General features: G+C 45.8%; 1 protein-coding gene and 1 long non-coding RNA gene across 3 annotated transcripts in view; one reads left to right on the top strand and one right to left on the bottom strand.

Annotated features, from left to right (window-relative positions):
- CACNA2D4 (calcium voltage-gated channel auxiliary subunit alpha2delta 4) overlaps window positions 1–27110 on the top strand; it is a 131332-nt gene that overhangs the window by 3980 nt on the left and 100242 nt on the right. For both annotated transcript variants that reach the window (XM_027792998.2, XM_027793002.2), the window contains exons 2-10: window positions 1795–1876; window positions 9655–9771; window positions 11263–11322; window positions 12916–13078; window positions 15284–15415; window positions 16471–16531; window positions 17134–17284; window positions 18868–18942; window positions 20130–20219. In XM_027792998.2, coding sequence (XP_027648799.2) covers window positions 1795–1876; window positions 9655–9771; window positions 11263–11322; window positions 12916–13078; window positions 15284–15415; window positions 16471–16531; window positions 17134–17284; window positions 18868–18942; window positions 20130–20219 — 931 coding nt within the window. The remainder of the gene's footprint in view (window positions 1–1794; window positions 1877–9654; window positions 9772–11262; window positions 11323–12915; window positions 13079–15283; window positions 15416–16470; window positions 16532–17133; window positions 17285–18867; window positions 18943–20129; window positions 20220–27110) is intronic.
- LOC129784663 (uncharacterized) lies at window positions 1792–15262 on the bottom strand. Its single transcript, XR_008747675.1, has 3 exons — window positions 15083–15262; window positions 2194–3629; window positions 1792–1927 (listed from the first exon to the last, which is right to left on the bottom strand). It is a non-coding gene; the product is annotated as an uncharacterized LOC129784663 (long non-coding RNA).

Raw genomic sequence — 27110 nt, 5'->3', positions numbered from 1 at the left:
TAAAATTACTATCCCAAACTTCATGTTTAGGTTCTCACTTTCTACAGTAAAAGGTGAGGAGACTGGAGAATATTAGTTAATATCAGCACAAATCATCTCGTACATAAAAGTCAGAAAACCAGCAGCAGCAGATGGGCATTGAGTTAAATGTTGATCCTCATACCTCAGGGAATGTGTTAGTCACTACAACAAACAGGCAAGCATCCCATGGGGTTCCTGTTTCTGGTTTCCTCTTTTATTCTAGGCTTGCTAGAACAACTTCGATATGGGGCAATAAATCCTGGTCTCCTAGCAAATAACTACATTCTTTCTTCTCTAAGAATGAAAAGTAAAGATAAAAGCTCTGGCTGTCAAAATAGAATGCAGAGCACAATGGCCAAAAAAAACCCAACAAAACACCGCCCCCCCCCCCCCCCCAGGAAAAAAAAAAAAAAAAAAGAGAGAGAGAGAAAGAGGAAATCTCATTCTTATTGCATTCAACTGGTGCTAGATCACACTCAGTGGTTAGAAATGGATGCCCTGTTGTCAATTAAGCAGTGATTAACAAAGGCACCTACTCTTTCATTACACTCCTTGTATGGACAGTGGAGAGAGGTACAGTTAGGAGCAGAAGCCTTATGTATGCTCCAAATCATCTGCTATAGCTGCCTATCTGTCCCTGTTTGCAAGAGGGGGCCCTAAACAGGCTTTCCTAGGCTAAAGTTAGCTGTTGTGATTATTCCACCATTGCTGTGCTGGCTTTACTCCAGAGCTCAGCAGTATGTGGTGTATTATTCTGCTACAAAACTGGTGCAATGCACTGAGAAATTAGGCCCTGAAGTCTGTTAGGGCTGGAAGAAATCTACTGGAAGCCATAGGTAAGATTCTGCACCCCATAAATAAGTAGTGTATTTTGGTAAGTGAAGAAAACCATTTATTCCATTAAATAAATCTCTCCTAAATTAATCCTTGTAGAAGGAACTGCATGTAGGTGGAACTGCCTAATGTGAATCATGTAACAGATTTCTGATGAAGTGCTCTGTCAGTTATGAGAGCCATCTATTTTGATTTGGATGGCTCACTGTTCAGGCTGCTCTTCAACATCCTTATGTTCTCCATGTGGTATTGCTATCATCAATTATTTACAGGATGGCACAAATGCGAGTAGTGTTTTACAATGATGAGGTGCATAATCTACTCTGGTGTTATCAAGCCATAACATCTCCACTGAGAGCAGTGAATTCGTCTGGCTTGTTAGTCTCTGCCCCACGCAGCTCTAGGAACTGAAGGCAAGGGGTGAATCTTGACAACTTTGTTCAGGTCTGACACTTATTTCTCCTCAGCAATCTTGACATTAGGTGTCTAGTCCTTCACCCCAGGCTCCGTCTGCAGTCAGTGAAGACAAATAGATGTCTGCAGAGAGCTATTTATTTCACTTTGCTAACAGTAGAGGAAACCAGATGATAATCTAAGACCAAATGTACAACTTTTGTACCTCTAAAGTTAGGCAAGACAAATTCCACTCCGAGTCAAAACATAGTGATTGAGACCAGCAGAACCCAGTGTTTCTCCTTGTTGTCCAGTGTCCTGGACAGGGTGTCTAAGAGCAGTGCTTGCCTCCTGCCTTACCGTTTGTCTGGCTAGCAGTCTGGGGAGGAAGCACTGCCATTGTCCCTGCAGTGGCTTAGAGAAATACAGGGCAGGTGGAAGGGTTTTGTACTCAGGAAGATGGAGTTTTTCCCTGTCTGAAGAAGTAAGCAGTTCTGCTGACTTTGAATTATTAACACTGATTTTCTTTTTTTTCCCTCTTTCTAGTGTGAAGTCTTGGGCAGATGCCTTCAGTGGGGAGCTGTACTCTGTTGTGACTAAGTATTCAGGCTCTCTCCTGTTGCAGAAGGTAGGCAAAAGCTGCGGGTCATCTCCTTACGTAGCCCTTCAAGGTTTCCCCCTGGGGTGGAAAAAAGCAAAATACGCAGGTCTCCAACTAACCTTCAAAACCGTGCAGGTTCATACCCATAAGTACAGTGATGCCCTGTGGCCATTCTCCATGAACTGGGGAGGGGGATCCATCTAATGCCTTTCCTGCTCTCATTAGCATGACCAAACACCACCTAAATTGTCCCATTTTAAAAAAATACTTTTTAACAGTACTCCTCAAGTTTCCCCTCACTTTCTAAGTGCATATCAGTCCCTCTCCTCCTTCTCATCACTCACCTGCTCATTGTCACCCCCGTCATCCCCTCCTGCAGCTCTCCAGCTGGCACTCTTGCTCCTTTCTGCTTCCTCATCTGTCTCCTTCCAGTCACAAATAAATTCTTCCAACTGTGCCTTTAACATTCCGCTTTGAACAGGGTCTCTGAGGCAGGTGCTCTGGAAGTTGTGATCCTTCAGAGGTGCAGAGCTCTGCGTGGCCTGGTCATCAAACGATAGGCACTGTTGCACTGAACTCTAACAGCATGAAAGGGTGTAGCTCCAGGGGCTTTAAATAAATGGTCCTATTTGCAGCTGTAGAAAAGTTGCCCCGTTACCTTGATTCCTGAAGTCAGAGGTGAATGGCTGCTTCTCTTTCAAGCTTGAAGAACTCTGCATTGCAGCAGCAGGGTTGTGTGGATCAGCACCCCCTAAGTACTGCTCAAGGGGCCTGGTGGCTGCTGAGTGCATCTGAAGGGGTGCACTTGCCCCTCTACCTCATGTGGCTGTCCAGTTCCTTTTCTTTACTCTTTCTCTGGTTCTTCTCAACACAAGACATGCATTGCCTCTCAGGCCTTCTGGGTGTCCAATTTCTGTCCTCGTATTAGTAGTAACATCCATATACCAGTGCAAACAAAAGGATCTGGGTATCATCTGCCTTGCCTTGCTGCTGAGCCCTCAGTTTCCCTCCCCTCACAGTGCTGTTTTCTGTCATGACTAAGGGAGCATCTCCTGCAGCATCACCTTCGCTAGGCTTGGCCAAGAAAAGCCTTCAGCATCCATCATAAAGGTCTATACTGATCATCAGCGCTTCTTAGGAGGAATGTGCCACCATGCAATAAAAAACTGTCAGCCCTGATACAGATACTTCATGAGGCAGCTGTGGTGGGCTGCATACATGCAGGCAAAAGTTTGGCTTTTACCAGTTTTGATGACGTTTCTGCATTGTCTATTCTTCCACAGAGTCCTCAAGCAATAACTGCCAGAGGCAAAGTGTCATGCTAAGGCACCTCTGGTGAGTGCTGGAGCTCCAGTGGGCAGGAGATAGACTGGGGTTATTTGACCATCAGGTATCTCTGCCTGATGCTGTATAGGGGTGCTTCAACACAGGCAACTTGCACTGCTTCTGTGGCTGTTTCTACTAGTGGATTAAGGGAGTTCATGTTCCTTAAGGTCCAAAAGCCAGCGGGACTAGGGAGAACATGGGTTAGATTGAAAACACCAGTGTTGTGAAAGTTAACAATGAAGGCCAAGGATAGCAGATGTGGCGCTGAGGTGGATGTCAAGACAGCTGTGCCGTGTTGGCCCTCTGGAGATCTTGCACCAGATCATTTCACGTTCTTCTGTCCACACTACATGTTTTGTCTCTCGGGATCTTGATCTCTCTGGGGCAGGGGTTATATGAGACCTGCAGATGCTAGTGTAGTGCCACTAAAAATGAGAGTCATGGCAACCAGAACCTGAAAAAAAATCAGCTTTTGGTTTAATTCACTGGAAACAAAGAAAAATAATTTCTGATTAAAAAGAAGCCTGAATGTAACCAGATTCAATCTAGCATTCATGTCATGGGGAGTTAAGGCAGAGCTATGTTTCCGTGGCGGTCTGACAGCCTTATAGAATAATTGCACTTGCCTGCCCCAGTCCACATCCACATGGTTTTGTTCCTGGGGAGGGGAAGGTGTCTGGTTTGCCCTTGCATGTGTCAAGGCCTGGATGCAGCACAGACTGATCATGCTTTGCACAGCCTTTGGACACACCTGAGTGGGGGACAGTGTCACCCATGACTCAAGAGGGAAAATGTCCTTCAGTGAGTCACTATCACCACTGTATAAGGGGGTACAGATGAGCTTGATCCAACCTTGCTCTGTTAACACTCCAGTAAAGAGTCATCTTCTAAATGCATGTCCTGCCCTGTCTTAACTTTACTTAAGCAGTTTAAAGAGCTCAGGTTTACCTTTTAACCCTCAGATCCCACTTCTTGAGCTTTTTCATTTCCCCTTATTTCCCTGGGACTAAGGAAACAGAGGAGGACCAGCCCAGCACCCACTTCTTCAGTACTTCTCTTGGCCTCCATTTCTTTAGCAAGCATTGGGTCAGACACCTTCTCACAAATCTCAAAAACAGGGACCATCCTGGAAGGCTTCCCCTGCATCCCTGACAGTGCTGCTGCAGGACAGCTGCAGGAGGATGAAGACAAAGCTTTTACTAACAGGCAACATTTTCATGCCCCATGAGATGCACCTTGGCAGACCCGAAATAGCTTTATGTAGATCACCACACTGGTGCAGCCTGCAGACGAGTCAGGCCTGGGGAGCCAGATACACTGACGTCTGGAAATCCAAACACATCTGCTCCCCAGACACCTTTCTCTTTTTGGGCCATCGCCTCTTTTTCACATGAAATACTTCTCTGTGGGCATGAGTAAGTACAGACCAGCAGAAGGGGCCCAGACAGTTCTTTCCTTGGTGCTTATTTGAGTCGATGTGTATTTTGCCTTCAAGGAAATACAAACTGAGAGATAATGGCACCTTTCGTATTTTACTTCATGTCTCCCTTGTGCCTAATAGACTCGAAGTAACTAGATATTGTTGCTTTGTTACTGAATATTTTCCATGTAAACCTTCTCTTTAATATTTAGCATAAACTTCCTTTTGTGGCTTTGAGTTTGTTTGGTTTTCTTCTTGGTTTTTGTTTGTTTCCCCTAGAAGAACCATATTACCATGCTGTGTTGTGGTTTAACCCCAGCCAGCAACTGAGTACCACAAAGCCACTCACTCGTGCATTTCCACCACCCCCGACAGAGGGACGGGGGGGAGAATTGGGAAGGAAGGTAAAACTCGAGGGTTGAGATAAAGACAATTTCATCATTAGAATAAAATAAAAGAGGAGAGAAAAAGGTTATAATAGTAACAAATATTATTATCATGAAAAGGAGGGAGAAAGGGAGAGGAATAAAATCCAAAGGGAAGGGACAAAGGGAACAAGTGATGCACTATACAGTCCCTCACCACCTGCTGACCGATGCCCAGCCAGTCCCTGAGCAGCAATTGGCAGGTGTCAGCCAACTCCCTCCAGCTTTATATACCGAGCATGACATTCTGTGGTATGGAATATCCCTTTGGCTAGTTTAGGTCAGCTGCCCTGGCTGTGTCCCCTCCCAGTTTCTTGTATCCCTCCAGCCTTTTTGCTGGCAGGGCCTGAGAAACTGAAAAGCCCTTGAGTTAGTATAAACATTACCCAGCAGCAACTAAAAACATCTGTTACCAACATCATTCTCACACCAAATCCAAAAACACAGCACTGCACCAGCTACTAAGAAGAAAATTAACTCTATCCCAGCTGAAACCAGGACATGTTGCAAACCCAGTCAATTTCTTACCAGGTTTTATTGTTCCCAGAGACCTGGTGAACGAATAAGACATCTCTTGAATCCACAAGGGCAGGTTCTTACCCTGGATCAGAGAGCTTTGAGAAAGTCCCAGGCAGTCAGGATATCGTCAAATCAAACCTCACAGAGGTAGCAAAAGCTGAAGAGTGGCTTTGGTTTGATGGCCGAAGCATTCATTCTATTCTCTTGACTATTATGCAGCAGGGTTTAAGATAAGCTTGCACACTTAAACCTGGCTCAGATAATGGGTCTGTATTAAAATGCTGGCTGGGGTCTAGGACAGCTGAGGGCAATACTGCTGGAGTAAAGAGACAATGCAAAAGGCTGAATAGGGGGAGGGCAGTAGCATCTGTCCAGAGCTAAGGAACAGAAGGTTTCAGCCTGTGGCTTATTCGGTCTGTTTGTCACAGTTGTGCTGCTGCAGTTAGCCTGGCAGCCACCAAAGACCTGGGACCACCAATGACAGCCATGCCAGGAGGATACCATGGTGGTTCTGTGCTTCTCAGGGCTTGCCTTCAAGTGACAGAAACACCACCATCTTCAGCAGGCCCAAAACCTGATTTTTCTCCTACTGTGTTAACGACTCATAAGTATTTCTGAGAATTGCCTCCTGCTTCCTTCTGTAGCTGAGGTGCCCATTGTCTTCCGTGGTGGATAGGGCTGAGAAAGGACAGCAGGGCTTGGTTCCAGCTATGTAATTGCTAGAAGACAATACAAATAACTACATAGCAAAGAACAGACAAATTCAAGAAGTGCAGTCAAGACATTTTCCTAGGTGAAGATGAAAGGAATGTCTTTCACACTCTTAATATAACTTCACTAGCAGTGAGTAATGCAACACTGTGTACTTCAATGGGCCAAGTTTCAGGGAGTTGGGACCAAGAAAATATATTTGGTGACATATCTCTATTCACAGATAAAATTTAGGATACTGGATCCTGGATATTCTACTCTTAAATCACCACCCCCATCACTGCAGAAGGCGAATCTTAATTAATTGCTCCTGCTGTTTTAAGGGAATACTAAGTACTAGATGAATGTGAAAAGATTTTCTGTTAGATGAGAGTTAACAATGTGGCCCCTTTTCAACATCAGATCCTTTCAGCCAGTTCTCCTAAGCCTGTCGCTGATTCCTGTTCTGTAAATCATAATGATCTGATGACCTGAACCCTAAACTCACGTTGGGCAGGTTAATCTTGGTTGCCTATAAGCACCTGTGTTGACATATGCTGCGTACTTTCAGCCACGGTGTCTGGTAACAGTATTGAAATCACAGGTACTAACCACTCTGTTGCCTGCCTTTAGGAACTCTTGCCGTGAAAATTCATTAGTAGCAGGAAATTTTAGTGGTAGGAATACAGATACAGAATGGTTTGCTGGATTGTTTGTAGGAAAAAGCTAAAAGGGGATCTGAACTCAAACCTGGTGTATTCCTCACAGCCAACTGAAAATGCAGAAAGTTTTTTGGGTTATTTGTTTGGTGGTTTGGGGTCTTTTTCTGTTGGTTTTTTTTTCTCTTCCCAGCTCTGGCTAGTTCCTTGGTCTGAGATGTGTGTTCGGTATTAGCAGACTGCTCATGATCGCTCATGGTTACTTATACCCTATTAACATCTACTTGTCAATGTGTCAAAAGCACATTAAAAAATAATTGAGAGGTAAAGAGCCCTGTTCTTTTTAATTCAAGATGTGACCCAAGGTAATTGACAGCAGGTCACTTTGTAAAGCGCCTGCTTGCCTGTGCTGATGTGGTCCCCCCCTTCACTAGCTTTACTGGGAGAGATTACCCTCCTCCCCCCGAGGAGGGCCTGATTAAAGCCTAGCCTGGCAGAGATCCCTTCCCTCCTGATGAAAGCATGACATGGAGTTAAATGGGACAGGCACCAGCTGGGATGTGCGCTGCAGTCTCGTCAGCAGCCAGGGACTTCAGTTGGGGGGTTGCTGTTGCGCATCCCTCTTTTGGCAGCATGGTTACACTAACCTTCATGCTCAACCCGATCTCCTCCTCCTCTTCCTCCCTCTCCTCCTCCCCTGCCCGCCCCAGCTACCCAGACGCAGCAGAGGGGATGCGAGGCCTCGCATTTTTAATCCAGTAAAACCCTCGCTGTTAATCACGCCAGACAGAGCAAGCAGCCTCCCCGCTATGCCTGCCGCAGGCTGGATGATGCTGCTATTTCTGTCTGACCTCCTCAGCCTGCCCCATCCTCAAGGCATTTCTTACTCCGTCTGTGCTCAGCTGCCCTCCCGGATGGTCAATGAGTTTCTTTTGAACAAAAGGAGCCTCACTCACTCACTCTAAAGACACGCAAAATCCTCTCCCCACCCACTCCTGCGCCCCCACCTTCTTCTAATTCAGAAGTGCCACTAAAGCTTCTGCCATCCTCTTACCCTTTCCACCACCTCATTTTATATCAGCGTAAGAAGTCCAGTTCTGGCTGAGATTGCTGTTATGATGCTAATAAACATGAAGATGGAGGGGATGTGTATACACTGCAGAGAGAAATGATGATGAGGGACCAGGGAAATTCAATCAGTTGCCTTCGTGTTTCCCCATTGCTGGGGAGATAAGGGTCTGTCTTTTCTGAACGAGGTTAATGCTATTGCAACCTTCTGCAGTTTGTTTTTTTTTTTACTCTGTCTTTCTGCCTATCTCTGTTAGCTTTGGGATTTTTTGAAAAGAAGAAATAAAGGCTGTTGTATCCAGTCTTGAAAGGGCTGATAGAGGGAAGTAGATAACAGTTACCCAGTTTGGGAGTACTCTCAGATTTTTAATGCCTAGATTATATGAAATGTAGCCAGAAGAAACTGGTATCTCTAAGGCTGTCAGATCCAGACACTCCTCATTATGGCATCTCTCTCAGTGGAGGAATCCCTAAGCAGCCATGCTCGTAATTCCTAGTTTCTGGGAATCGTCTCTGTGGTGCTCTTAGTCTAAAGCATGCTCATGCATGCTGAATAAGTAGCATCATAACTGTCTTGCTGACCTTTCCTTTGGCTGTCTCCCACCTAAGCGCTGAGCAGACCCTTCCTGCTGCAGACCTGACAAGTTACCCTACAGGTAAGGTGTCACGGTGGGAGGACAGGACATGCACTAGCATGACATCTCTCCACTAGTGCCCCAGAGCACACGTGACATAGGAGGCAATGTCATGACAGCATACAGCTTCATACAGCTTGACTTCCCTCTGGCTTAAGCAAATTTCAGGTATGTGATGCATACAATCACAGAATGGTCAGGGTTGGAAGGGACCTCTGGGGATCATCTAGTCCAACCCCCTGCTAAAGTGGGTTCTTGTAAAGCAGGTTCCACAGAATCATGTCCAGGTGGGTTTTGAATGTCTCCAAAAAAGAAGACTGGGCAGCCTGTACCAGTGCTCTGTCACCCCCAAAGTAAAGAAGTTTTTCCTCATGTTCAGATGGAACTTCCCGTGTTGAAGTTTGGGCCCGTTGCCCCTTGTCCTGTCACTGGGCACCACTGAAAAGAGCCTGGCCCCATCCTCTTGACACCCAACCTTAAGATAGTTGTATACACTGATAAGATCCCCTCTCAGCCTTTTCTTTTCTAGGCTACGCAGGCCCAGCTCTCTCAGACTTCCCTCATAAAGGGGATGCTCCAGTCTCCCAGTCATCTCCATAGCTCTCTGCTGGACCCTTTCCAGCAGTTCCCTGTCTCTCTTGAACTGGGGAGCCCAGAACTGGACACAGCACTCCAGGTGCAACCTCACCAGGGCAGAGCAGAGAGGGAGGATCACCTGTATAATGTTACTACGGATGTACGTACAATGTGTATTTTTCCAAGGCAGCATTCTGCTTCTCACTTACTTGTAGCTTCAGGTACATTGCTGTTTTCAACAGCCACAGGTTCACAACTGGATCAGTTGCTCAGTCAAAATGTTTTGTGTTATGGCCAGTGATCTGCACACACCCGAACTATGGTGTGAAAAGGGAGGAAAGACAAAGATGGGAGAAGGCGATAAATGAGACCAGTTCTTTCAACACATCTTTCTTCACCAAAGACAATACCCAGCTAACAATAATAGATTGACCCCTCTCCTTATAAGCCTCCTGCTCAGCAGGATTTTCTGCTTTCCTTTGGGTAGAAGTACAAAGATGTGGAGCCAACTCTGAAGATCAAAGAGGTGGATGGCTTGGAGCTGGTGAAGAAGTTCTCAGAGCAGATGGAAAGCATGCTCCGTAGGAAGGTCGAAGCCGTTGAGGTATGACCACAGGGGCTATGGGAAGGAAGTCCTCTTCTGTCAGCCCTGGCGCAGTAAGTGCAGGCCTCCTGCCTGTACCAGGAGTGTGTGGGTGCAGAGGTTGCATGAGGACTTCCTTGCCCAACCAAATGCCTGCTGGTGCAGCTGGCTGCTCACTCTGAGCTTTAAGTAGACACTGGTGGGAGGATGTGGGCGTTCAGACAAGGGAACGCTGGCTTCTCCCTCAGCCCAAAGTAGGAAATAAGATAAAAACAAAGCCTAGGAATAAATATCAGGGAAGGAACACTCCTTTAGCAGAAAAGAGCTGTTTAAAGAGAAAAAAATTTCTCACAAGTGAAAATAAACTTCGTCCTGCGCTCTGGCCATTGAAGACTAGTAGCTTGTCTCAGCTGCGTGTGTGGCTCAAGGGAAATTTCTGTAGCCCCTGAACATGAGCCACAAGGAAGGCGCTTGGATTTCCAGCTGTGTACATGGGGAAATGTGGAGGAGGTGACAAGAAGTCTTTAGCTGTTGCTGTGTTGGAGATCAGAGCAGGTAATCGTTATGGCCCCTCTTACTTCTTGCATCTAAGGTTCTATCGTATTCCCTTATATTTACCCACTATGAAAAGCATATTTCTGTAGTCACAGAGCCTTGACTGTTTAACAGGTCTAATGTGGAAAAGTCATCCAGAAACACATCATTTGAATCTCAAAGTGAAATGTGGGCATATTCAGACCCAGAGCTTTGGCCCATAACATTAAATTCATAGCCAGACTCTTCCAGTGTTTGGATTGCCTTATCCTTTGTGAAGGAGCAAAAAGTAGTTTTGCTGAGACTGTCACTGATTGTGCAACTCTGAAAACATGTGCATGTTTGGCTGGATTCCTTCCCAGTCTGTACCAGTTGAGAATTAGTGCCCTGAAGCACCACAGTGGAGAATACTAGTTGATTATATTACCTTCCATAAATGGTAAGAGCTTATAAATGGCTGCAGCATCACCAAGCCATTTACAAAATAAAGTCATGGTCTTTGTCTTGGTAACAATACCAGACTGAGACTCCCACAAGACCTTTTCCTTTGATGAGATTCTGACAACAGGCTGGGTCTGAAATGCCTTTCCCATGGCTTTTTGGAAGGGCCCATGGAAAATGAAATTAAATCTCTGGCTGTTGTTTCTCTAAATGGACATGTTTCTCTTTGTATATGTCCTGTGATATCTAAGATTGTTTGGGGGTTTAGTAGGGACTCTGGAGTAAGTAGGTGTGAATATACTTGGCAATAAATAGCTGTGAATATACCTTCCAAGCTGTAAAGCTACAGCGCAGAATGACAAGTCAGCAGAAAAGGAGAGTAAGAGGGAAGTTTATAGCCCCGTGATTCTGCGTTATGGTGAAGGAGGCAGTCGTGTGTCTTTTCACTAAATGTGTGAATGGCTGATACAGCAGAAAGAGCTTCTGGGGGGCTTTCCACAGCACCCTCTCATCTTTCTTTCTGTGTGCTTGCATTAGAGGTTGGTGGAAGCAGCAGAAGATGCAGATCTGAACCATGAGTACAACTCCTCACTGAAGGTAAGTTTATCCCAGTCAGTAACAAAATATATCACGCATCCTCAGAGAGACTAGCCAAAAGGCAGGCTTAGCTGCACTTAGCCACCTCAGGTTCCTGGACAGGTTAGGAGTTTCCTTGTCTTCAGGATGCTCAGCTTGTCTAGAAACTAGTAGAAGAAAGAGACTCCCTTGGCAGATCCCAAACCTAGTAACACCAAGGAGATCAGTCCCTATGGCTCTGGGAGGCGAAGGATTTGGGTAGACATTGGGCTGCATGATGTTATTGGCATTACATTTACTGCAACAACACTGTCATTATGTGATGTGTTAGCACAAATTAGCTGGTGCTTTGTGGGTTACTTGACTGGAAAATGAGCTGACAGTTGAGTGTGTGAGCAATGAGGAGGATGTTGTTACCCATACCCACAGCAAACCGTTAATCCCAATGAGCTGAGTTTCTCACCCTCTTTCTCAACATCTCCCAGCTTTTCTCTGCCCTTGCAGACACACACTCGCCAGGACTTCCCATTAGGTGAAAGTTTGGTGCTGCCACGCAATTTGGATAATTGGCTCTCTGTTAATAACTGTTTGTTGTAGCCAAGCTACGGAATTATTGCTGGTAAAGGGAACTGGAGTGAAAACTCTGATGAAGGAAGTCTGCTGTCCACAGTACAAGCGCAGAGGTCTTAGCAGAAGTGCAGGCTACCCCTGCAAGTACATCTTTCCACTCTAGGAAAGAGTGGAAATGAAAATGCTTTTTGAAATCAAGCTAGATACCAATTTCACCTCTCCTACCTCTTTATTTAAGAATCACATTACAGGCATGCTGTCTGGGTCAGCTGCAGTCAGAGTAAGGGTCATGGGTGAGTTGGGGTACATGACTGTATTCACACCCACAATTCACACCCCCTTGAGTGTGGTTAGTGCTTGAACATAAATCTTTAAATAACGTCTGCCCTCGGATAAAGTCAACCAACACATCTGAAGATTATCTGTTACCCAAGGGTGGAGAGTGTCCTGAAGATACTAAAGTGACTGTAGATGCTAAATGCCTGATGGCCTTTGTAGGGAAAAAACTGTGTTGTCTTTGAGCACCTTCTGCTCTATCCTTTGCTCTTGACGAGTGCCGGCTGCTTGGAGTGACAGAGTGAGGGGATAATCCTGGCTGGATGTGCATCAGGAGTTAACTCTAGTAAACAACAGCTGTAGAGACAGGGCAAGTAAGGTCAGCATCTGCATGTCCTGTAGCAAACCTGGGAGCCGGACCCAGTGAGACACTCCACCTCCCTGGCTCGTTGCTTAAATAGCTCTGAGGGACCACAGGAGTCTGCTATTGTGTCCCTTTGCTCTCAGGTAGCTCTTCTGCTCTTGGTTATGATCACACTTTCAGTCACGCGGCCACCTGACAATAAGAAACTGGGCAGAAACCACCATTTGGGCAGCTTAGCACTTTTCAGTTGGTAATGGCTCTTGTTTGCTGCTCGTCTTGATCCTATTTGAAACCTGAATTCTCCAGATGTCCCTTTTTTATTAGAGTGGCTTTTTTCAGGCAGTACTAGTAATTGTCTTATTCTCTCTTATTGCCTTTCTCTTTTTCATTGTCATCTTCAACAGTTTGATTACTATAACTCTGTCCTGATTAATGAGAAGGATGAAAATGACAATTACGTGGATCTTGGAGATGAATTCATTTTGGAGCCAAATGAGCATTTCAATAACCTGCTGGTGAACACAACATACAGTGATATCCAGCTTCCCACCAACGTCTACAACAAAGGTAATGGCCTCTATTGGCCTCTACTTCCTCACTACTAGTAGATTGCTGTGGAAATTACCAGTAATAATACTGAAAGAAAGGATGGGAACAACAACAACAAAAAAACCAACCTAACAAAAGAAAACAGGGCTGGAAAGGTATTGTCCCAAGGCACAGTCATGTCTGTGCTGCAGCCTGTCACTGTGAAAGGGCTTAGGTATAATCTGCTCTTGGAAGTCTTCTAATGATGGACAGTCCTCCATTTCAGGCAGGCAGTATATTGCCTAGGGCTCATCTGCCCAACCAAAGATGCTATGAAACAAACTGTGATGTGAATTTATTGGCAATTGTTACTCTGCACAAAGGGCCAGATCTATCAAAGTCTTTAGGTGTCAAGGATCTCCTTGATTTCAGTTGAAATCACTAACACCTTACAGGGACACTCTTTATTCCCAGTGAGCATATCAGTAGGGGACTGGGGGTAATTCACAGCTGCTACTGGGACATGACTCTTCTGGGCTATTTTTTATTCTCAGCAAGCCTTTGGCACCTTGACAGCTGCAGGAGCCCAGGGAGGCATCAAGGCTTACATGGCCTCATCTGTGCCCAGACTGTGTCCTCTCCCCCTGCACATTCACACCACTCCAGGTACACACCAGAAACCAGTCCATCTCCAGGCTGGTCAGCACACTGCCACATCTGCAGGCTGAGGCACCAGTTGCAATTGTCCTAAGTTTACCATTCTTTTTGGCCAATGTTCAAAGCTGCCTGAACTGGCTCCTTCCCTGCCTCCCCATCAGCTCTTCCCCTTGCATAAGTTTTGGCAAGAAAACAAAAGCACCATTACTTCGCTCATGGATGGATCTCATTTACAATCTTCAGGACCAGGTGGGGCAGGCACTGGTGACTGTGTTCACAACTGCTATGTTATTTAGAGGGACAATAGAGGGAGTTCTATTTCTCTCATGATTTTAAATTAATTCCATCTGGTCTCACAGCGGAGAAACTGAAATCTTGCTCACAATAGAACCACCAGCAGAGCTGGCTGTGGGTAGCTACAGCAGCATACCGAAAGAGGTGGCCAAATGGTCGCTGTCAGAGGCAGCGGAGAGGCACTCCCCAAGCTAGCTGATTTCTTGCCTGTACAGCTTGACACAAACCATCCAGCTGCTATGGCTATAGCTGGAGGATGAGCAGGAGATGGAAGAGGAAGAGGAGGACTGCTTCCATGCCCAGGGCTATTCCTGGGAGCCGTGCCCAGCAGTACTCACTCTCTCTCTTGCAAACAGCAACAAGCCTGGCTCTCCACAACTCTTCTGGCTCCCTTCCTGCATGAGTTACTTCGGCCTCATCACTGGGGAGTCCAGTTCAATTTTTCCCCTATTTTGAACAAAACTGCCCTTAGTAAAGTGACTAACAGGAAGTGGTAGGTCAAAGCCCCATCCCTTTCAACGTTAATACAGTTAATCCCACAATGACCCGTTTCTTATAATTCCCTGTTTCTATTGCTGCTGTTCTGTTTGGTCTCCTGAGGCAATGAGTCAACAAGACACTAAATATACACTACCTCTTACAAGTTCTTGCAAATCGGCAACTTCCTAGTGCTTCTGATGAGATCAGGGGCAAGGGAGGACAGCCTGGGCTTTGTGAAAGAAAGCACAGACAAAGAAGAAAAGAAAGAATTGCTAAGGAAAAGAGGGGAGGGAGAGAGAAAGAGACAGTATGTAAATCCTAGATCTCCTCTGTGTTAGGTAATTACATCTAGCATAAATTTAAGCACTCTTTGTAGAAAGGCTGTTCCACTTAGTGGTGCATCAGGCAGTTAGCTGCCTTAAACAGCCACATGGCCCCTCTTAGGTAGCAGCTGAGTCCTGTTTGTGTGGTGTGCCAGTGTGCTCAGCACACCAGCTTGCTGGTTTTCCTGGGTCTCTTGGAGCCTCTTCCAGCCAGACATAATGCCCAAGGGCAGACAAGGTCAGAAGGAGAAATGAGGATAATAGCATATGACCAAGCTGAGATCATCACCTGTAGTGGCCGGTGGTGACCTGCCCTCCAGGATTTATGTGAATGATGCATCCAATTCTCTGCCCAATGTCAAAGCTTTGGACAAGGCTGCATTCCTCCTGGGGTTGCCTTTGTTCCCATTCCTCTCCTCCATCGGGGGTGGCGGGTATCCTCCCCTCTTTTGCACACTTTTTTCCTCATTTTCTCTTCTTTTCCCCACAGACCCTGACATTCTGAATGGCGTTTACATGTCAGAAGCCTTGAATCCTATTTTTGTGGACAACTTCGAAAGGGATCCCACGCTGACCTGGCAGTACTTCGGCAGCTCCACTGGATTCTTCAGGCTCTACCCAGGTAAAAGAGCAGAGATCAGCTTCAGTCTCTCAGCACAACGCAGTAGCCTTGCAGGACAGGGTCCGTGCCATTGAAGAGCCCAGTCTGGGAAGGCTGGGGGCAGCATGGCCCCATGAAGGGCAGGATGCAGTGAGCAAAATACTCAATGCACGGACTGTTGCTGGTTAGGCTGAAGAAATAGTGTCCACTGCAGGCATAAATCCCTTTTTCCCATGTGGACCAGCCCCCCAGGCGTGTTGCCCTTGCAAGCCCAGAGGAGTCTGTGTGCAGGGGTGTGCCTCTGGCAGGCTGCCCTCCAAAAAGCTCACAAAACACCATAGTAGGACCTGCAAATCTTACAGGCAGGGTGCGGAGGCTGCAGAAGAGCTCCCTGCCTCATGCTACCCTGCGGTTTTCAGTGGTTGCCACAGCATCTCTTCATCTCTGAGGCCACACATGGCAGATGCAGCTGGTCAGTCTGAATTGTTATCCACTCGCCAACCGCAGGCGGCACATAAGGTCATGGCACAAGAGGGAGGCTCCATGCTCGGAGGAGCCCATGAGATCTTCTGCAGTTGTAGCTTGGCCTGGTGGCCCCTTTGTCAGATGGCTGCATGCCCTTGTTTGTGACCTGTCACGTGTTGTGGAAGGGGAAAGCAGAGATGACTGTGAACAGAGCCTTTAGTAAGGAATCTGGGACACATCCCTGTCACTGCTGCTGCTTTTTTATGCTCTCAGCCACCCTTGGGGAGAAAAAGATGTTGAGAACTACATCAAAGTGGCAAAAAGTTCAAAGTAAGTGCAACTGCTCCCCAAATTTGAACAGACTATGCCTAGGGTACATTTTTTAATAGAAATAGAAATGTAATAGACAGTTCACGGAGAACTGTCAAAGACCACGCAGATCTGCTTGTATTTCTGCAGAATGGCTGCTGCTATTGCTGGCCAGACTTGTATGCCCTGGCAGGGTAGCTGTGTCTCAGCAGTGAACAGCAGAAGTGCTGGTGCCTGGGGAGCGGGGAGCAGATGCCTGCCTGTCTGTGTGAGCTGATTGCTTCTTTTGCTGCTCCCTTCAGGAATAAAGTGGTTACCAGATGAGAATGGAGTCATCTCCTTTGACTGCAGGAATCGTGGCTGGTAAGAGTTTTGGAGAAACTTGGCCAAAGCAGTCTTCCTCTCTTCCCCTTTTCCAAGGTGACACCTTGGTGAATTGCTGATCAGCAGTTACTGTCCCATGCTGCTCCTGCAAGAGATGAAGGGTACATAAACGAAGGCAATAGCAGGTTAGGAAGCCCTACCACCTGCCAGCCCCAGCTTTCCATATGGCATTTAACATGTGCCACACGGAAATTGCCACCAGTGTAACCTTCCTAAGTCCCATCCTCCTTATAATTCTGCAACTGGAGGGATGGAGCTGTTCAGCCTCCAGAAATGCTAGGCATTTAGTTAGACTATTCAGCACAGCTAAATGAGGCTTTAGCAATTGTCACTCTCAGCTGAATCTGGACATATGTCTGCAGCAGGCCCAGCACTTGCCAATGTGGGGAGTGAAATGCTGGGGCCAGCAGGAGAGCCAGGTTGGTAGGAAGGGACCCATCGAATGCCCAGCCCGACCCTGCTGGATAGCTGTGCTTGTGGTGCATGTTATGCTGCAGCGAGCGTTATGTGACAGCAGCACAGCCAGTGTTCCTCCTCCCCATATGCTCACGCTGCTTCCTTGTATTCTTTCTTTTATAAAGGTACATCCAAGCAGCCACCTCTCCCAAGGACATTGTCATCATTGTGGACGTCAGTGGGAGCATGAAGGGCCTGCGGATGACCATTGCCAAACACACCATCACCACCATTTTAGATACTCTGGGAGAAAACGATTTTGTCAACATCATTGCAGTAAGTATGTCCCATTTCCAGCACTGAGTTGTCTTCCTTGTGCCTCATACCAACTCTTCAGTCCCCTTGGCAAACTACAGGCATTACAGTGGTGGTACCTACAACATTTAGCACCTGCGTTGGATGCGAGATTAAAACCAATTGCCCTGGGAAGTCAGCTTTGTGTGGTGAGTAGGGTGGCTGCTAAGTCATCTCACCCCCACTATGAAGAATGTCAACTACATCTTTTTGCTCACTTAAGAGTGTGACTGCAACAGATAACAAAGTGCTGTAGGGACACCTGAGCTAATAAATGCACCTAGCATAGCATAGCATAATACCGTGTTTGCGTCCGGTAGCCATATAACACTCAGGATGATGTTTCAAGGCCAGAAAATCACCACCATATGCCTTTTTGTGCACCAACACCCTGCAAGGCTGCAATTTGGTTCAGAGTCAACCTGCACAGGTCTGCATGGAGTTTGGCCAGGTTGCCTCAGTGTTACTCTCCCATTTTAAGCCCTGGCCAAGATGCGGATGGGCTGGTTACCCACAGAGAACCAGCACCACTGACCACAGAAAGCAAAACTTTTCCATGATCCATTCCAAGACTGGGGACTTTGGTGCCAGGTGAAAGGCAAGTGGCTGCTCACCTCCTAATTTTCAAACCTACTTCAAGCACTATACCTTTCCCCAGGCTCCTTTTTCTATACGAGTTTGCTGGGGCACTGTCACTGAGATATGAAGTCTGCTTTTTGTTAATAGCTTCTTATTGAGTAAGATAGAAACTCCAGTGGTGACAGCTCTGTCTCTATAAAGCTGGATAGATGTAATAGTGAACAGTGTAGCAGAAGAGGGAAGGGATGTCATTTAAGGAGTTTGAAATATCATCTGTTCTTCAAAAACAATCCCAGAAAGAACATATAATGCATATTCCTTTACTGTACTTACACCAGGAACCTACCGGCTCAGACACATTATAGCCTGACCTAAACTCCTGTTGATCAGTTAAGTATCAGTGGCCTCTTAGTCATGCTCTTATGAATTATGCTCTTCCGAACCTTGCAGGAAAAGGTTTACATGGGATTGTTTTACCTCACATATGTATCAGGCTAGAAGCACACACCTGACTAATTGTCACAGTTCGGTGGATGTGTGGTAACTTGATGTGTTATCATTCAGCCATCCTCCAGAGGCATCAGACACTGGGCTACAAAACCACTTTTCAAGGTTCAGCTGGTGACTGGGAACTCCCAGAGTCTCAGGAAGTCAAAAATGTGTGCAAATAGTACTAGAAGCAAAGCAGGGGCACAAGCTAATACAGTGTGAAATTCTCTACAGTGTGAGTGAAAAAAAGGAGCTTTGTATGTTTAGATATGCCCAGATAGAACTCAGCCAGACACCATAATTAATGTGTTATTTAAACAAATTTGAGATTTATCAAAATTAGAATTTGCCCTGATCACTACAACAATTCTTAAAGGGAAATATGTATAAAATGGCTTAATGCTCCATACTGTTTTCTGAACATCCACCTAGCACAGGAACCCATTTTGTGAATTTTCTCCCATTACAACCCCTTTCTTTTCATTTTCTCTTTGCAGTATAATGATTATGTTCATTTTATTGAACCCTGTTTTAAGGGCATCCTGGTCCAAGCAGACAGAGATAACAGAGAGGTGAGTACCAGGCTCCTATCAATGTTATTCAGGTAGCTCTCTTAATGCAAGAACTACATCGGGTTAATATGCTGTGACAGGAAACTCCAGGGACAAGAAACAACAACCTCCCAGAAGCATGTGGCTTTGCGTTTCAGAAACAGGCACCAGTTCAGCGGTTTGCGCTGGCTCCATGGTTAACCTTTGCTTACACGAAGCCACTGTAACATGGGGTCAGCTGGCTAGCTGAACAGCAGCAACCAGCTTCCCCGTGTCAACACAGACTTGGCACCACAGCTGCCAGAGCAGGAGCAGACCTGGCCCAGACTGCTGTGGAAAGGCAGTGTGCAGGGGGCAAAGTTTCTCCATCTCTGCAACCCCACATCCTCAGCCCTCAGAAAAGAGAAAAATCAGCCCTTTCCTGATGAATACATCCTCAGCTCAGCCTGATCCTTTGCCAGGGTGGGCCACCAGGAGGCTTGCTCTGGGGAAGGATTTTGCTGTTCTGATCCAGGAGGGCTCAGCAGCCCCAAGGTGGTCAGCCTGCATCCAGCTGCTCCACTGCCCTCCCCTGACTTGTATTTTTAACCTTCCTACTGGTTGGCGGTTTTTTTCCTGCCTTTTTCTCTCTGTATTAATACCACAGAGGTAGCACATCCCGCCATGTCTTCAACAACTAGATTTCTCACCAGATTTCTTTCCCAGCTTAGCTCTGGGTCATGGAGTATGACTCTAGGGGGTGATGTCTCCTGCAGTGTTTCCCAAAGGATCCCCAAGCCTTTTGGACACTATTTTACACTATCTTAAGTAGTAGGCAAGCATTCAGAATTTTTTTTTCCCAATTCTGTGGCTCTTGCATGCACAGGAATATTTTTTTTTTGCTGAAGGCGTGGATAAGGGAAAGTCCGGTCTCTAAGAGTTTTGTCCCTTGCATGATGTTTCATGGACTGCCAATGGTTCCCAGCCCACAGGCTGAGAAATGCAGTCTGCCATGACAGGGCAGGGGCGCAACATGATGGCACTGCCAGTGCAGTGGCTGTTTGACTTTCCCACCTCCACCCATCATGGTGCTGCACTGCCCTGCCAGCAGTGGTGAAGGATCAGGAACCCAATGGCACAGACTTCTCCAGGTTACCCTTTCTTCCCCCGGTCAAAGGGAGCACCCTGCCTGCAACTCACTGCTGCCTTTTGCTCTCTCTTCTTGCCAGCACTTCAAGCAGCTGGTGGATGAACTGCAGGCAAAAGGAGTGGGGACAGTGAACAAGGCTTTGACAGAGTCCTTCAAAATCCTGAGGGAGGTAAGAGAGCTGGTGCTGATGCTTGCATCCAGCACAAGTGCCCCTGCCCACCCCTGCTTTCCCCTCTACATCTAATGACTTAGCACATCCCTGGCGGTGCTGCAGGGGGGAGGTGGTATGAGCTCGTCTCACAGGCCCCAGATTTGCAATGAGCAGTGTGCAGGGGTGACCTGGCTTTGGGGAGGTGTCGTCAGTTTGTGCACGATGCCCTGGCACTGCCAATCCCTGCCCAGCAGGGACCAGGAGCCCACAAAGCTGTGGCCTCATGAGCGTTTCCTTAATGAGCCCCACAGCCGGGCACCACCCAGGCACCTTGGTTATAGGTGGTGGCAGTAAAATATAATGGATCAGCTGAGGGCAACAATTCTGGTCATAAGTAATGTTATTAGTGAGCCTTGGAAGTGGATGCTGATGAAGACATGAAAAATTATTCTCAGGCTTCAGATTTATTTTAATGTTACTTTGCTGAGTATCCGTGCTTGGGGAAGAAATCACAGGTTCAGGAGAATTAATCAGTCAGCCTGATCATGTCCTGTGGTAAGAAGCATAAGTGATTCATTGCCTTATGCGAACAGTTGGGACTTCAATAAACAGGTAAGCATCAACTTAACTCTGTTTCTTAAGAAATGTTAACAAAAAAAGGACCAAGAACCAGCTGAACACTCCCACCCCCTCATGGCATTGTTTATAGTGGGTTGGCCTAAAGATGCCAGTGCCTTTGGCGATGATAAAAACATGTACACAGTATGATGCTAGTGGCCATAATGATGGCTTTGATGTTAAAGGTAGTATGCTAGAGGTATTGACACTCTGGGAAGGATTCTCCACTCTTACTTATTTTGCAAACTGAAAGTTTAAGTTTGCTGGCTATGGTATAATACTGTTCCTAATTAAAGCTAGTGCAAGCATGATCAGAGTTGAACCCAGGGATGGTGGTAACTGAGCTGACTCATCAGTTGTAATAGAAGCGTAACAGTTTTAATGGCAACCTGACGAGCGTGTGGTATAGCCTTGGCATTGCAGTAATACATTGGCAACACTCCTAGTAGTAGTGGTTCAACATCTTTGGAGGAAGATAGTTACTGAGACAACCAGGGAAGCAGTAATGATATAAACCTAGAACAATTACATGGGCTAGATGCCTGCTAGATTTGTCTGCATATATCCTTGCACTTTATTGTAAGATAAACTTTATCTTTAAAACCAAAGATCCAGAACCTATATAGGCCTGCGTTGTATGAATCAGAATATTTGAACAATTTTTCCACTGGGGAAAAATGATTTCTTAATATCTGATGTAGCACTAGGTATGTACCAAGACAAGAGATTAAAGAAGCCCAATGCAGTACAACTGCAGACTCTCAATCGGCACAGGTTTGAAGGTCTCAGTGGAGAATAATGGAGCATAACCCTAAAGCAAGCCTGCTTGCCCCAGCTGAGATAACAGCTGATCATGCCAGGTACTGACACCAAAACTGGTCTGGTTCCACTAATGAGCAGACCTCACTTCTCCTTTCTGGCAGGCATGGTTCACTAGACTAGGCAATCCGCAAGCCTCCAGGAGGCAGGACCTTCATAAAACCCTGCATACTCTGAGCCAGGCATGCCCACTGGAAATAGAAGGTATATGGTGGAACAGCTGAGACAGAAAAAACTGTCCTTCACTGACATAGCTGGATGAAAAAATACCTCCAGAGAGAGAATGATGTCCATGCAGACCAGTGGACTAGCGTAACTCCACTGCAGTAATACAGAAGAAACTGTTTGGCAGATAGAGAAAATGTTTTTCCTCTCTATTTGGCATCAAAAATGAAGTCAACAGTTAAGCAGTCATCACTTATCTTGATCCTTGCTGATTCTCCCTTGGCTAATGAGCTCAAAACAGCTCTGACATTGCTCTTAGACAGTACAGCACCTAGTGGTGATAAAACCTGATGTTAGTCACTCCCAAGGTAAGGTGCTGCTTCCCTCATGCCTCTCACTATCACCTCAGGTCTGGGTAGAGGGCAACTGACTCAGGCATTTGAGCATCTTTCCTTTGAGCATCTGCAGGTGAGGAAAGGTGGCTGTTGTCTCAGTGACTGCTGGTGTCACAATTCTTTGCATCTTGGAAAATGTTGTCCATGGAACAGGAGTTCAGAAACAGTAACTTTGTTGTCAAAGAAAGATGTGAAGCAGGGCTTTGTATCTCTTCCACCCAGCTTTCCTTTCCCAGTAATGCTGGTCTCAGCTTTCTCGCAGCATGCCATTCACTGCAGCGTGGACCATGATTGCCTCTTTAGCAAAATGGGACCTCAGTCCAAGGTCACTGAAGCCATCAGCAGGGAGCCCTGTTTGCAGCCAGCTGTGAGATGGCTGTGCATATGGCAGGAGGCCTGCAGGACCTCCTGCAACTCACTTTCCAGCATCATCCCAGGATTTCTGTCTGCCTGGTGACATTCAGAAGACACAGAGGTTGTATCTCAGTGCACATGCAGCAGTGCCAGAGGGTGCACATACATAGGCATGCAAGTGTAGAAACACTCCTGCTGTCCTGCAGCAGCCTTCCCCACACTGTAGCTTCCCTGGCAAGGGCTCATCTGAAGAGTGCCTTGATATCACCAGCTGGATGATCACAGGCTCTGCAAGTGCCATAGCTTAAGGCAAAAGGGTGCCACCTGCCAAGTGCTTGTATGCTTTAAAGACTCTCTGACATCTTTTCTTAGAGATTCTTACATTTATATGAATAACAGGGGAGGAAAAGGGTTTGCATTAGCGTACCCTGAAACAGAATCTTGCTGCTGCAGTCATGCAGGTGGCAGAAGGGGGAACTTAGGTGGAATTGCCCACCCCCTTCCCATTAGACAAAATTCACATTCACAGCTTGTAATCATGGCTGTTCCTCACAGACTGTCCTGTTATTGTTCACAGGAGCATACGCAAGAAAATGAAAATTGCTACATCACACTGATGAAAAGGCTTTGCTGATTACAATAGACAGCCAGTAATAATATCTGTAATGAAAGCGATTGCAAAATTTCCCTGGTAATTTTCCTCAGTCCAATTGCTCATAGAATTAATAGCCCAGCAGAGACCTACTCAATGAGGTATGAGTAGCAGAGAGGGGCTGAAGAAGAGCATGGTCTCTCACGTCTTTGTTTTCCTGCATTATGTTCTGGGATAGACAGGACATATTTTAATCCATGATGCAATTTGCAGAACAGCTTCAGGAGAACAGTTAGCCAGAGCCTCCCCTACCCCTCTCTGCCATGCTCAATAAACTACTTAAACTTTCTATTTCAATTTAGCTACACACCAAGTGGTTTCAATAAAATATGTGCCCCAGGGAAACCATGGTCTTCCGCATACATTTATAAAGTGCTTCAAAATTCTCAGGCGTCAAGTGCTATCTTTTGAGATCTTTTCTTGTTTATCAGTTTTAGTCTATCTCACTGCTGTCGTCTTTGTTTCAACAAGCTCGGTATGTTTTGTCCTCTCACCCTTTTCCTGTAGGATTTATACCCCTTTGTTCTGGCTGCTGCTCTGCTCGCGGCTGTTTCCAAGCTGCCTGCCTTCCCTGAAACACCATCCTCCTCCCATCAGTGTGGAAGTGCTGCAGCTGAGAGCTATCAAATGCCAAGCAGAGCAGAATAATTACCTTCCTTGTTTTACACACCATAGTCCTCTTAACACAACATAAGCCAACAGCTACGTTTCTTCAGACACTGTCACATTGTTAATTCCTATTCAGCTGACCTGCCTCTGTGGTATTCCTCTCCAGTCAGTATTCAGCCTCCTGTTCAGTATTTGAGCCTCTGACTATCTGTTCCTACATACTTCAATTGTAAAGATTTTTCCTGTATATTTTTATAGACATGCCAAATACACGTGTGTTCATATATACCTTATGCAAACACCCCCCCCTAATCTTAAGAGAGTCATACATATATTCATGTATTTGTTATACATGAATCTTTAGAGATGAGATAGTACAAAATCTGTGACTCTTATGGGTCCTCCTTTCTCAGCATCTGCTCAAAGCAGGTATTTTGAAAGCTGATGTTTCTGTGTTCTCTGTGGAGGAAAAGAAATTCCATGCTCTGCTCTCTGAGGCCACCTTGGAACAATGTCTCCTCTTAACACCAAGCTGGTTTAATGGTGCCTCGACTTGCTGCTGCTCAGAAATCATACAAATGTTGAGGTTAATTATGGATAGGCCACTCCAAAATAGTTATAGGTGAAAAAGAAATGGTGAAACATGTAACAAACTGGATTTCAGTGAGATGTAAAATTCTGTGTAAATTGAGCAAACGGGTGTGATAAAAATAATGAACCTGTATGCTGATGTGAGCAATCAAAGGAGTTTGTGGTCTCTTATGCCCCACCTGTGTAGGGAAGCATTTAATTTGCACATTCGTAAGAGGACTGTGTTACTAATGTTTCTAGCAATGTGCTAGAAGTTCAAGGACAACTTATTCATCTATTTTCCTCCCTTCTTGTAACGTGTTTTCTGTTGATTCCCTCTTCATCCTTTGGGATCTCAATACAGTCCCAGTCAGGTCTCAGCCCATGAGGCAAGTAGTTCAGCAACACCTTCTGCAATTCTTTCCCTTCCTGCTGAGCACAGATTATTCAAATGCTTTCAATTAACTTTGTCTTTAACCCTACCACTTTGTGACCCTGCCTGTAATTCATGAATTCTTTTCTTTGTTTCTTATCACTTCAGAGTGTACCCAGCCATTACAATATTGTCCTTTTGATGATGAGGTATGGAGACTATAAAAGCATCTCTGTCTGACCAGTTTCCTCTGTTTTTTATCATCTGGCAACATACTCTTTTTAGTTCCTTTCTTGCTTCTTCTCTGAACCTTTATAAATATTTTCTTGATTTCACTCACATTTTTATGGATCTGGATTCTGCAGCATATTGTTCAGGATATGCAAGGCCCAGGATTTTCTGTTTACCAGTTTATGCCTTCTGCTTAATGCCATCTCTCATTTCTTTTTCACTGGCTTTCTGTTTCCTTCTCTACCACTAATTTTCTACCCCTGACACACTTTCAACTAAGTATGAATTTTCAGTAATTCTGGAGGCAGGTCTGCATAAGAATGGGGCAGGAAGAGACAGAGAGGAGCCGCTCAGTCATCTGGCCAGATGTGTTATAAATGGCAAGCGTGTCTGCGCATCACAGGGCTACGCTGATGGTTCCTATTGCTTCAAGTAGTATGTCTGCCAGGCTATAACTGCAAAGTAAATGGCAGTGAGCAAACAAGGAAGTACAAGAGACTGTGACCCTGAATTAATTAGATCATGCCTGTTACTCCTGGCAACGTGACCAAAGTTATACAAAATATGTAGCTCTGTGCCTCATTCACTGACTGCAGCTCTAGCTTGCATCTCTACAGACATCTGTTCTGTGGACATCTTGTTCCTCATCTCCCTTTCTTTCATGCTCCCAAGACTTCAGAATAGGGAATTATGCTCAGAGCTTGCTGTGAATGCTGTCAGATCATTTGCTACAGCTGCAGCCAGCCACAAAAGGACCTAAAAATCAGGGATTACTTCTTGTTCATTTGTTTTCTAAATCTGTCTTTTTAATCTCTATTTCTATGACATTGATGATCGCATTTTCCCTGTTGAAAATATCATCTACTTTTGTAATTAGGAGATTGCTGGTTCTGGCACAGCATCTAATTTCTCCGTATCTCAGTATTATGAGGTCTGAAGTAAGCTACATGAAGGGATGTCTTAACAGTTTGATGAAATGGTGGGTGATCTTAATTAAGTGTTAATTTAATAATAGTCAAAACACGTAGATTGCAACAGGCTGGAATAAGTTGCTTTTGTAACTAGCAGGTTCACATATCTGTGATCTGAACCTCACTGACAGACCCCCCCACCCTATCGTAATCCTTTGTCTCCCTCATGGACACTCACACTAGCCATTCTCTCTGTTAATCTGCATGCAGTTGATCTCTGTCCTAGGAGCAGCTTACTTGAGACTCCTTGGTTTTTTTCCAACCTGATGGTTTGTAGCAGAATCCCATGTTGCTGTCGACTGCTTTTCCCTTTTTGTCTGCACCTAAGAGCATCCCGTGCTTGTTCCTGTTGTGCACCCTCAGCCTTTGCCCTGAATCTCCTTGCTGAACAGGGGGCACATGTGCTCTGACCCTTCCTGGAGCTCCAGTTACCCTGTAGCTGGCACTGGTGTTCTTTTTTTGTTCCATGGTACAAGGTGTAGGAGCTTTTTGGACCACTGGAAATGTCAGACCTTGGGGACTCTGTAAAGAAAGACATGGGAGATCCCCACTGCTGGGGTGCCATGACCACAGCAGCGGAAGTACAGTCTGTCTCCCCCTGAATGTGCTGCTCTGTTGCTATGAATGAGGATGAGCACACCCAACCACCTCATCCTGATTCAAGAATTCACACGGATGTTTTGCCTGAGAACAGCTAGTTAGAAATGATGCTGTTACACCACCCTTCTCTCTCATGATCATCTGTGCTGATTCTGGTCAGTGATACAAGTAATGGGATTATCATGAAACTGGGAGAGATGGGTTCTTTCATACGTGTGGTCATTCAGAAGCTGTTGAGTCCATGATTACTGCAATACAGTAGCAGGTACTTCAGTGGTACTAAAAGTAACATTGAAGGAGGCAGGACTGATAATGTGAATGGTGGCGGAAGGAGACATTATGGTGATACTAGCACTGAACCTGGTAATTTCGTAGCAAGGGACACTTACAGAGGTAATTGTAGGAGTGGTGAAATGACTGGGAAAGTCTGGACTTGGAGTTGACTTCCAGGTATAGATGGTCATGATGTTAATTTGCAGTGGAACCACAGTACCAGCCGTGTTGGTAAAGACATTTGCCTTCTGCCCTAACATAGCATTACCAAATCAGAAG

The sequence above is a fragment of the Falco peregrinus genome, chromosome 6 (assembly GCF_023634155.1).
Source record: "Falco peregrinus isolate bFalPer1 chromosome 6, bFalPer1.pri, whole genome shotgun sequence".
NCBI lineage: Eukaryota > Metazoa > Chordata > Aves > Falconiformes > Falconidae > Falco > Falco peregrinus.
This window is presented reverse-complemented; position numbering and strand designations above follow the sequence as displayed.